We start from the raw sequence: 12,362 nt of genomic DNA on the forward strand, positions 1-12,362 counted from the left end.
AGGAACTATTGGCTGCTAAACCCTTTGCTTTCTTCTGAGGACTAGCCCACATCTTTGTTCCTTCTGCTCCCCTGGCTTTAGCTACAAGTTGCAGGTTGTGTTGTACTGGGTCCCCCTGAATGACCTTGCGCTTGATAATAAGAATTGGAGTGATGAGGGCTCACCTCCTACTGCTGCTGTTCCAGGGAATGCCGAAGGCCATTCTTGCCAGTGAGTATGGCCGTTGGGATAGGGTAGGGTGGGGGTGTGGTGATTTATGGGAGGCAGGATTAGGGAGATTAGAGAAACAGAAGGTAGGAGAAGTCCTGACTTCTGGTCCCTACTGGCTCCTATCAGGGTATGCTTTCAACAATCCAGATGTGAGCAAAAGAGAAGCCGGGTGGAAAGGGAAAGGGGATGTCCTTTGTTTTTGTTTTTTAATCTTTCTCTTGGCTCTACGTCCTTGTCCCAAGCTTTACCAACCTCCCTCACCCCCAGCAACCCACTGTGGGGGTCTGAACCTGGTCCACTTGAACCGCCAAACCAGGGAGGAGAGCTTCCCTCACCCTCTGAGGCAACTCTGTGACCCAGCAGTCCTCTCACTTTGCCCAGAGTAGGCAGGGTAACTGCCCCTCCCAGGTTCCTCATAACAGTTTCTGTCTTATACAAACAATGCTCCTGCTGAACTTATTTGAATTGGACATTTTATTTTTATCCCCAGTTTTTCAGGTAAAATTGACATATAACATTATATTAGTTTAAGGTGTAGGATATAATGATTTGATATATGTATGTACTGTGAAATGATTGCCAATGTGACTGATTAATTAGCTGTTATAAGTCAAAGGCAGTGCATTCCATAAAACTTGGAACTGGAGGGAAAAAGATCACCCCAAATCAGAACATTATTTTTGTGTATTTATTGCCGATTTCCCCCCTGAATATGTAATTTTGTTTTTCCCTGTGGCCTTGCAGCATGTGGGATCTTACTTCCTCCACCAGGGATGGAACCCATATCCCCTGCATTGGCAGGCGGATTCTTGACCACTGCGCCACCAGGGAAGTCCCCAGGTTTGTTTTTTCTTTTTTAAATTAATTAATTAAGTTTTGGCAACACCCCATGGCCTGCTGAACTTACCCGAGCCGAGGGATCGAACCTGTGCTCCCTGCACTGGAAGCTCGGAGTCTTAACCACTGCACCACCAGGGAAGTCCAATTCAATTTTAATTGTATGTTTATTACGTTCCATATATGGCTATATTTTTCCAAGTTGCTAATCACTCTTTTAACTTCTCTGTGGTTTTCCATGTATAGATGAACATTATTTGTATTGGGTGAGGAAGGAACCAAGGCTCCTAAGCTGAGAGACCTGCCTAGGATCTGAAGTCCAATAAGGGGGTGGGTGCCTCTAGACCAGCCCTGAGCTACTGGCTGACTTGGTGTGGCGTTGGCTATGCGGGACCGGGAGCGTTTCCTGTTCATCTGGGACTTTCTCCGAAACCAATTCCAGTGGGACTTTTCCAGAGAGCGTTTTTGCAGTGCTTATCTCTCTCTGGCTGGTGCTCTAGTTTCCCTCCCCAACCCTTTCCTGTTCGCCCTCAGCAGTTTTTGTACCTCTAAGGTCCCGCCCTGTTGGGTAAAGAGCTGGAGTGAAGCTGGCTGCCCCGGCGCTGAGTGCCCCGTCCCGGTTGTGCTGGGGAGCCTTGGGGCCAATCATAACAGCTGAGGCGATGCTGTGGGCCCCTGTCCTCTTTCACTCCTTCCTGACCTTCCTGCCAGAGACCCGAGCCCGTTGAGTGGGGAACTGGGGGCAGCGGGCTGGGAAGAGTTGCAGGGGAAACCGAATCCGGCAGAGGAAAACTCCAGAATGGAACTTCAGAGCACTGGAAGCTCAAGGGTGACTTTCCAAAATCTTGGTGCAGGCTGTCACAGGCTTACTATTGTGCGGGCTCTGTCAAAGAAGGGCATGTAGTGCAAACAAGAAGGAAGCTGGCAGATCTCTGAACGAGGCTGGAAGTTACGAATTATGTATTCTTCCTCAGAATAGATGTTTCTGGTTCTTCAAAGCCACTTAGAAAAGAGGCTTGTTGAATATTTCGAAGGGCAGAGCCACAGCCAGAAGCAGGAGTTTGGGGTCCATGGTGTCCAAGGTTTTAAATCATCTTTCTTTACAGTTTAAAGTGTGTGTTTATTTATAAAGTATGTAGATGTTCCATTGTACCAATACATTATGCACATTATAAAAATTTACAAAAACAGAAATCTAAAAAGATGGGATAAAATATTTTAAATAACTTCTTTTTTATTTATCAGAAGCTTGGTTAATGACAGAGTTGAAAGAGATAACACGCACGAACATTCACATTTATTCAGATGGAAGAAGTGCTTCACTGATGTACTCGTTAAATATGACTCATCCAGGAAAACCCCGACCCGAAACTATGTAAAGCTCTCCGCACCCCAAGCTGCTATTTTTGGATTTTCCTTTATGCAGACTAATGAGAAACCGTTGTCTCCAGCCTCAGGTGTCCTATGCATGGTTGCTCAGCAGCTGTTGTTAAACTTCAGAGTCTAGAGGTGTACTAAGAAAACCAGATGGAAAGCCAGGCTCATGACTTAATTGCTGATTAAAATGTTTCTGGACTAGCAAGGAAAAACTCGATGGAAAATGAAACAAATTCTTGACATTCATATCTGGCAGCATGAATGTGATGTCAGTTTCACTTTTTTTTTTTTTTTTTGTCTCACCTATTTATGAGCAAGAGAGAGAGATGTGTTCTAATTAAAGCTTTGCTACTAAGCTTCAGTTTTCTCACTCCTAACATGGAATTTAAATGTCACTTCATACAGTTATTAAAAGAATTAAAACAAAGAAATAATAGCAGACCACAGAGGAAATGCTCCAACACAGTGATAATATTTAGGAAACAGACTTTATTTATGTGCAAACCTAACTGGTTTGGTGAGGGTGTTTAATGGGAGTAAGGTGTGAACTTTTCCATATTTGCACATTTCCTGTCTGCCGGAATGGACCAAGTCATCCAGGATATGGCTGCTGGACTGAACCTTAGAAAGAATAAAGGGGAGTTTGTATGCAGTGTCTTTCGTCTTTTGCTCTTGTTTTTTTTTTCTTTCTCTTCACCATCATTCCCTGGAATTCAGTGTCTCTGAACATCTAACAACAGCCTTGCTCCCTGCATAGCCCCTGTTCAGGTGCAGGGCCACAGTAGGGATTGGCAGAGAACAGACAGAGGGACCGCTGGCTTGCATGTCCACTGTCTTGGTTCCTCAGGAAGGACTTCTTGACTTGACTCAGCAGGTGCTTCTTCATGGAGTCTAGATCTGAGTGGGGTCAGAGTCAGTTCACGGTGAGAGGGACTTGTTCATCAAAGGAGGAGACCACACCAAGGGGTAAAAATGGAGAGGTTCTTCTTAACAGAGAAAAACAATTCCGTTAAAAGCATATAAATGATATGAATAAGTAATTTACAGAAGAATAAATTCAGTTGCCCAGTAGACATGAAATTATATTCAACCTCTCTAATTACAACATAAGTACATTAAAAAATATATATTTCAACTGCCATTTGCAGCAATGTTGATAGATCTAGAAAATATGCTTAGTGAAATAAGTCAGACAAAAAAATACTATGTGACATCACTTATACGTGGAATCTAAAAAATAATACAAATGAATGTATATACAAAACAGACTCACAGACATAGAAATCAAATCTGTGATTACCAAAGAGGAGAGGGCAAGAGGGGAGGGACAAATTAGGGGTATGGGACTAACAGATACAAACTACTATATATAAAGTAGATAAGCAACAAGGATTTATGTATAGCAAAGGAAATTATACCCATTATCTTATAATAACCTATTATGGAATATAATCTGCCAAAATACTGAATCACTATGCTGTACACCTGAAACTAACACAACATTGTAAAGCAACTCTTCAACTAAAAAATAAAAAACACACTTTAATTCTGTAGAAAAGGCCCTCCCAAGTTTTTGTTGACTTTTTAAATAATCTATTGAGTGAAACTTGCTTATTAAATAATCTATTGAGTGACAAACAAAAAACTATATATTGCAACTTCTCCTGTTAATGTGGGTATAAATTGATGATCTTTTTGTGGAGCACTTTGGTACTACCTATTAATATTCAAACTATTCATAAGCTTTGTTTCAACATTTCCACTTAAATTAAGAATTCATAGAAACACTTTCTCTAGTATGCAAAGAAGTAAGTGCAAGAATACTTTTGAGGCATTATGTATATTAGTGAATAATTGGGAAAAACAGTACTGGAATAGTTAAATAAGCTATGTACATACAGTGAAATACCACACTTGTCATTAGGAAAAAAGATAAGAGTCTATATATATGGACAGGAAACATGTCCACATGATAAATTAAAAATAAAAGTTGTAGAACAATCTGAATTGGAAGAAACATTTATTTCAAACTTCCATCCATCTTTACTAATGTATGAATAGGGGAAAAAAGGGGGAAATATAAAACAAATAGTTAATAGTGGTTCTCTCTTGGATATTATTATGGGACATTTGTACTTTCTATATTATATATCTGCTATACATGAATTTATGTTCCTGGTACCTTTGTAAGGTATATGGATTTTTCACTTATTCGTCTCCCTCTCATATACATATGGTGTATATATGTATAATACACATATTATATATTTTTATATATACATTTGTATATGTACTATGTAATTATGTATTTGTGCTAAGTGCTTGCGATGGTTAATCTCATGTGTCGACTAGATCCTGGCACCTAGCTATTTGGTCTAACACTAGTCTAGATTTTGCTATGAAGTTATTTTTTAGTTGAAATTAACATTTAAATCAGTAGACTTTGGAAATTCCCTGGTGGTCCAGTGGTTAGGACTCGACACTGTCATTGCCAGGACCCCAGGTTCGATCCCTTGTCAGGGAACTAAAATCCTGTGAGCCACATGGCATGGCCAAAAGAAAAAAAAATCAGTAGACTTTGAGTAATGTAAATTACCCTAGTGATAATGTGGGTAGGCCTTGTCTAATCAGTTGAAGACCTTAAGGGGAAGACTGAGGTCTCCTGAGGAAGAGGGAATTCTGCTTCCAGACTGCCTTTGGACACAAACTGCAACATCGAGTCTTCCTTAGGTATCCAGCATGCAGGTCTGCCTGCAGATTTGGACTTGCCAGCCCTCCAAGACTGCATGAGCTAGTAATTCCTTAAAGTAAATCAATCTCTTACTCTGTATGTATGTAAATATGTATATACATATATATTTGTATGTGTATACATATATATTTGCATGTGTATACATATGTGTGTGTATATATTTTATTTCTTCAAATTCTCTCAGTGCGTACTCTGTGTGGGATTTGAATTCACTTATGCCGAGTGTTGTAATTGTCTTTTTCATTGTTTTATGTTGTGTGCCGTGTGTCTCTTATTGGACACACGTGCACACACACTCATTCCCTAGATCCTCACTCAGTAAATTCTGGAGCTTGCTCTGACCCACTGTCTCTTGTTCTTACCTCAGGATCGCACTCTCTGCATTATTTCTACTCGGCTGTGTCTGAGCCAGCTCCAGGAGTCCCTTCATTTACTGCTTTTGGCTTCGTGGATGACCAGCCCTTCATTCGCTATGACAGTGAGGAGATGAAGGCAAAGTCTTCTCTTCAGTGGTTGATGGAGGAGCCGAGTTACTTTGAGGATGAGACCAAGATCTTCACAAGTCGGATGAAGATTTTCCACTTAAATCTGAGGAATGTGCAGCAATATTACAACCAAACCATGGAGGATGGTCTGAACAAAGTGCTGGCACAAAAGCAAACAGGTAGGTGCTTCAGAAAAAGCAGAGGGAAGTGGTGGTTATCACATCACACCAATCCCCATGGGTGAAAGGCCCTCTCTACAAGTGTTCCCATAGGATCAGGCTGGGGCAGGAGAACGTGTACAAGTTAACACTTGAGAATGAAAGCTGGGCTAGTCTGGTCACAATGGCATAGGGTCTGTTTGACATGACTTAATAATTAATAAATAGATGAATTAAGCAGTTTTATTGGGTCATGGACATATGCTTAGTATGTCTCTTTTGGGTGCTGGAGGTGGGGATCCAGAAAAGTATAACCTGGTGTTTGTCTTCAGAGAGCTTACAATTAATATGGGAGGGTACTCACACTTCTGTGAAAACTTTATTAACCCTTTGATGCATACCCAGAGATGTCAAAGACAGGAACCTCCTTAAATGCCAAATGAGAAGCAGAGAAATAGTTTACTGAGGTTCATAGGCAACACACCCCAGTGGTCAGAGTTTCATGAATGAGGCGGAACTTTATATAGAACCTGATGGATGTGTATTACTTAGGTCTATGAAGAAAGTAAAAGATGTTTCAAGCAGTAGGAAATTAGGGTGCAGCAAGGTGTGGGGTGGGATTTGGCATAGTGAGTTCAGGGGATAGACTGAAGTTTAATCATTTCTAGTTAATGGCTCTTGAGAGTTTAGCTCTGTTGAAACAAGTTTGTAAAGGTCCTTGAAGCCAAATCAAGGCATAAACCAGTGAGAAGTACAATTCAAGCTGAATACTGAGGCTGCTCAGCTTTTACCAGTTGATCCTTCTAGGAGCATGAATTCAACAAAGGTCTATCAGATGGTTACTTCACAGGCACTGACATAGTACCTGCCATCTAAGGGCTCACAGCATAAGAAGAGAGTGATGATACACAATAAGGTTAGAGTATGTCAGTGTTGGACTAGGAGTTTGAGCTGGGAGACTGTGGGAACCCAGAGGAGAGTGTGGTGAATCCAGGCTGCAGTGATCTCATATTTATTTATATTTGACTTTGAAATTCATTCAAGAAATTTTTCAGCAGTTTGGGCTTATTGATGTTATTTGCATTCTCTAGTACCTCGTGTATTAGTCTGCTCGGGCTGCCATAACAAAATACCACAGACTGCATGATTTAAGCAACAGAAACTTATTTTCTGACAGTTCTAGAGGCTGGAAAGTCCAAGACCAAGATTCAGCAGGGTTCACTTTCTGGTGAGGGCTCCCTTCCTGGCTTGCAGTCAGCCACATTCTCACTTTCCTTGGTGTATGCACATGGAGTGAGTGAGAGATCTCCCTATCCCCCTAATCCCTGTTGGATTAGGGCGCCATGCTCATGACCCCATTTAAACTTAATTACCTCCTAGAATCTCCAAATAAAGTTACATCGAGGTTTAGGGCTTCAACATATGAATATTGGAGGGATAAAATTCAGTCCATAGCATTCAAGGAAAACTGTACTTAGCACTCTGTGCCCTCCTGTGTTAATGCTGTGTAGTGTGATCCTGTTTTCAGGAACTTGTGCTTAGAATCTGAGACTCTTAACACAGAAGAGACCTGTAAGGTCATAATCTAACCCTCCATTTACACAAGATAAATGTGGAACCCTGGAGGTTGAATAACTTGCCCAGATAACACAGTTCATGGCAAAGTCCAAATCTGTAACTCCCCATCCATGGCTTTTTCAGTACCTCCTGGAACCAACCATAGGCCACTCCCCACAGCAGAGCTGACAGCCAATAAAAGAGATCAGTATCAGGACAAAACTAGTTTGCCTATAGAATGTGAATGGCCTCTAAGGAGAAGATAAGAGATAAGATGGGAAGGCGTGGGGGAGCTGGAACCATGGATGCGGAGGCCTTGGAGTCAGGCTCCGCCTGACTGACACTGCTTGGTCCCTGGGGGTGAGCAGGTCCCCACACCCTCCAGTTCACCTTCGGCTGTGAGCTCCAGCAGGACGGCAGGCCCACGGGGCACTGGCAGTATGGCTATGATGGTGAGGACTACCTGAGCTTGCATACGGACTCTCTGCAATACACAGCAGCACCATTCATTGCTCGGTACACCAAATGAAAATGGGAGGCTGGTGGGAACTTCACTGAGAGAGACAAGAACTACTTGGAGAAAGAGTGCGTCCTGTGGCTGCAGAGATACTTGAAATTTGGAGGGGAGAGCTTGAACCGTACTGGTAATGACCTCCCACAGCCCACCCACTCAGCCCTTCCCCCATCCCCAGCTTGGGCCATTCTCTCTCCAGAGTGTGGGTGAGGTGAGGGGGTCTCCTCCAGAACTGATCCAGCGCAGGGGTGTAAGATATTTAGTGTGGGATGGCTGGGGCCAATGTGCTGATGATGACTTCCCTGCAAGCCAGAGATGTGGACTGGGGGGCTTCCTATCTTGAGTCTCCTGGACGGTGCCATCTGACCCACCCATTCTTTTTTTTTTTTTTTTTTTTAAAGCTTTGATTCAAACACCGATTTTTAGAAAATTAATTAATTTTTTGGCTGCATTGGGTCTTAGTTGTGGCATGCGGGATCTTCGTTGAGGCATGTGGGATCTTTCATTGCGGTGCGTGGGGTTCTCTCTAGTTGTGGCGGGCGGGTTTTCTCTCCTCTAGTTGTGGCACGCAGTGTCCAGGGCACATGGGTTCTGTAGTTGTGGCGCACGGGTTCCAGAGTGCATGGGCTCTGTAGTTTGCGGCATGCAGGCTCTCTAGTTGAGGCGTGCGAGCTCAGTAGTTGTGGCACATGGGCTTAGTTGCCCCGTGGCAAGTGGGATTTTAGTTCCCTGACCAAGGATTGAACCTACGTCCCCTGCATTGGAAGACGGATTCTTTACCACTGGACCACCAGGGAAGTCCCGATCCACCCATTCTTATTAGGCTCAGGAAACTACTCTCAGGAGGGCACAGAGCTACTTCATAGAACCTTGGAGGTTTTTCACCCTTTTGGCACTTTTCCACTAGATACACACCTGTTTCTAGAAACATTGACCAAAGGCTTGATAAGAGTGGAGAGTCTTTGAAAAGGCTCTTATCCTGGAGGAGAATGTTAGATTGAGTTCCCACACCCTTGTCTTTAACCTGGCTCAGCTTAATATGGGTCCCTCTACCTTCAGATAGAGGAAGCTCCCTGTCTCCCCCTGGTCAGCAGCCAAACCATCAGGAGTTGTGGTGTCTTGGTCTTTGGAGTCAATGCCACTCAGTGAGCCCTTGCCTGAGCCCTCCCTGCTTTGTCTACCACAGAGCCTCCCAAAACACACGTGGCCCAACACACCGGCCCTAATAGGAGGTCACCCTGAGATGCTGGGCCCTGAGTTTCTACCCTGCAGAGATCACCCTGACCTGGCAGCGTGATGGGGAGGATCAGACCCAGGACATGGAGCTTGTGGAGACCAGACCTGCAGGGGATGGAACCTTCCAGAAGTGGGCGGCTGTTCTTGTGCCTTCTGGAGAGGAGCAGAGATACACGTGCCATGTGCAGCACGAGGGGCTGCCTGAGCCCGTTACGCTGAGATGGGGTAAGGAGGGGAATGGAGCGGGGAGATTCTCAGGGAAGCAGAAGCCCTTCTGGAGAACTTCATCAAGGTCAGGACTAAAGACTGAGGTCTGGGCCCCTTCCCTTCTCTTTCCTTCCCAGAGCCAGCTTTCCTTCCCATCTCCATCAAGGGCAACACTGCTGGTGTGGTTTTCTTTATGGTCATTGGAGCTGTGGCAGCTGGAGCTGTGGTGGTTTTGATGTGCAGGAAGAATCAATCAGGGAGGGAAGGGAGGGAGGGAATCTGAGTTTTCTTGTCCCGCTGTGGGGTTTCAAGCCCACGTAGAAGTCTGCCTGCCTCGTTACTGGGAAGTACCATCCACACATGTGTGCTTAGTAAGTTTGGGACCTTTTGCTTTCACTTATTCTTTGTAAGGCACATGTGAAAATCGAGACCAATATCAACGTGATGAATCTGGTGACGGGGACATGATTCCTAGGATTTGAAGGTCAGGGAATGTCACTACTGAGGACAGGCCTCCGGGAGGGTGGTTGGTCCAGTCCCTGCACATCTACTTTCTTCATGTTTTTGGATCCTGCCCTGGGTTTTCAGTCACAGTTCTGGAAACTTCCCTGGGGTTCAGGACTAGGGGGTTCCTTTAGGGCCTCATGACCTGCCTTCTCCCTGGCTTCTCACAGGACATTGTGTTTCTTTCCTCAAGTGGAAAAAGAGGGGCTATTCTCAGGCTGCAAGTAAGTATTGAGCAGAGGTGGTGGTGGAGGGTGAACCCTGAGATCCTTGGGATAGTGCAGACGGGAGCCGATGGGGGAGCTCACCCACCCCATGATTCCTTCTTTAGTCACATCTCTGGGCTCTGGCCACGTTCTGTTTTGTTCTCCCCCAGGCAGTGACAGTGCTCTGGGCTCTGATGTTCTCACTGATTCTAAAGGTGAGGCCCTAAAGGCCCCAAAATGGGAGAGAGGCTGGGGCAGAGGGAACGCACTGGGTTATGGAGATTCTTTGAGTGGGACATTTTGAGCATGTGGGGGGCTGTTAAGAATGGACCACTTACGGTGATTGACCTGAATTCGTTCATGATTATTTTCTTTCACAGTATGAGAGAATGGCCTTGTGTGGGACTGAGTGATGTAAGATTTGTTTATGCCCCACCCCCCTCCTTTGTGACTTTGGATCCCCTGACTTCTGTTTCTGCAGCTGGCATCTGAATGTGTCTGTGTTCCTCTTAGCATAATATGAGGAGGTGGGGAGACTGGCCCACCCCTGCCCACCACGACCCCTCCCCACCCTGACCTGTGTTCTCTTCCCTGATCCACTTGCCTGTTCCAGCAGAGGTGGGGCTGGGCCACCTCCATCCCTGTCTTAACTTCACGTTGCACTGAATTGCAGCTTCTTACTCCTTATTGAAAATAGGAATCTGGATATGAATTTGTTTCTTCTGATTCTTGTCGTGAGGTGGGGTTGGTGGGTTAATTAAAAGATAGGAAGATTCTTAAATTTTGCGAGAAATAAATGGAAGTGCTGAGAACCTTCCAGAATCCGTGTGCTTGCTGTGCTCTGTCTGTTGCAGGTGGGACAGGAGGAGGCTGTGAGGAGCCGAGCGTGGACACGGCCTGGGCCCACTCCGTGCTCACTGCATCGTGGGCTTTGATGTGGTCACTCCTGGTCACATCTTCTCAGCTTCTTTGTCCTTGTCCCTTCAGTAGAACCTTGTCCCACCAGGACTTGTGATCACAGGGACTCGGACATCACCTGGACCTTGTCTTGTCTTCTGGACTCTGGGCAGTGAGGACTTTACCTGGTTGGGTCAGCCAGGACTCAGGACTGGGTCTGGCCCTCAGCCCTCATCTTTTGGGTGTTTATTATTATTTTTTATTTGTTTCTATAGAGAATTACGCCTCTTCTTGTTCTTGGGTATGAATTCTAGTCTCATTTTACTCTGGGTGTCCCCCATCTCTTGACAGGAGCAGGAGTGATTTTGCCTGTCATTGTCCCCACAAGGCCCAGGAGCTCCCTGCTCACTGTAGTGTCAGTGGTCTGCAGAAATGAGTTTTCTGACTCATCCAGCTCTTGCCCTCCTTCTAAGGCTATTTTCTGGATTGTTCTTTCCGTCTTTTCCCCAACCTTTCTTTAAGGAACCAGATCCCAGAATTAGTAGAGAGGAGGGATCTGATAGTTTCTCATCTTAGAAATTCCTCTTATCTTCTCTGCTCATTACTCCTTCTCCCTGCCCTTAGCTCTAGTAGTGCTAGTGCTGGCTTCAGGCCAGACTCATGGATTTATAAAGCTGAGTCTAATTTAGCTTTACAGTGGATTGGAAAATAGGACGCATAGGTCAAGGACCATTGTTTTCTCAAGAGGGAAAGAAGTTGTGTGCTGTGGTGTGCAGGAGGGTTGGTGTGGGAAGAAGGAGAAGGAAGGAAGGAGGGAGGGAGGGAGGGAGAGCAGCACTTGTGAGAAAAGCAAGGCAGGATTGACACCAGTGAGAGTAGATGTCGTGCTGTAGCTGCCACAGAACAACATGTGGCCTTAGGCTACGTTAATAAAGATACTGCCTTTAGAATACGGAGGTGCTATCCACTGATCATTCATTCAACCAATATATATGTTGTGTGTCAGATACATGACACACTATTTTTGCATCTAAGAAACTTCAGAAAACTAAAGTCAGGCAAAGTTGTTGGCCTGTGGAGCATGTTCTGGTGGGAAGGGGCAGAGTGGGTACTATAAGCAGAGTAATAAATGAAGTGTTTACCTTAGAGGTTGGTAAATGCTTTGAGGAAGGAGACCCAGCATGTAAGTGTGTGGGGACAGGGAAGGTGGCTGTTTTACTAGGGCATCATTGTCAGTGTGGGCCTCATTGAGAAGGTGACCTTTGAGTAAAGATGCGAAGGACATGAAGGAATGTCCACAAGGATGTCTGGAGCAAGTTCTCTCCAGGCAGGGGAGCCTCCAGTGCCAGAGCACTAGGGCAGGAGAGTGTCTGCGTGCTCAAGGAAGAGTGAGGAGGCCATCGTAGCTGGAGGAGAGAGGAA

General features: G+C 44.9%; 1 protein-coding gene across 1 annotated transcript in view; it reads left to right on the plus strand.

The window, feature by feature from the left end:
* The window catches only part of LOC103007834 (H-2 class I histocompatibility antigen, Q10 alpha chain), a 40,952-nt gene extending 29,212 nt beyond the window's left edge, over window positions 1-11,740 (plus strand). Inside the window, 8 exon segments of the mRNA XM_057554379.1 lie at window positions 955-1,050; window positions 5,544-5,840; window positions 7,745-8,020; window positions 9,077-9,115; window positions 9,118-9,351; window positions 10,008-10,061; window positions 10,214-10,258; window positions 10,898-11,740. Coding sequence (XP_057410362.1) covers window positions 984-1,050; window positions 5,544-5,840; window positions 7,745-8,020; window positions 9,077-9,115; window positions 9,118-9,351; window positions 10,008-10,061; window positions 10,214-10,258; window positions 10,898-11,058 — 1,173 coding nt within the window. The 5' untranslated portion in view covers window positions 955-983 and the 3' untranslated portion in view covers window positions 11,059-11,740.
* The last annotated feature ends 622 nt before the right edge of the window (window positions 11,741-12,362 follow it).

The sequence above is a fragment of the Balaenoptera acutorostrata genome, chromosome 10 (genome assembly GCF_949987535.1).
Source record: "Balaenoptera acutorostrata chromosome 10, mBalAcu1.1, whole genome shotgun sequence".
NCBI classification, from domain to species: Eukaryota; Metazoa; Chordata; class Mammalia; order Artiodactyla; family Balaenopteridae; genus Balaenoptera; species Balaenoptera acutorostrata.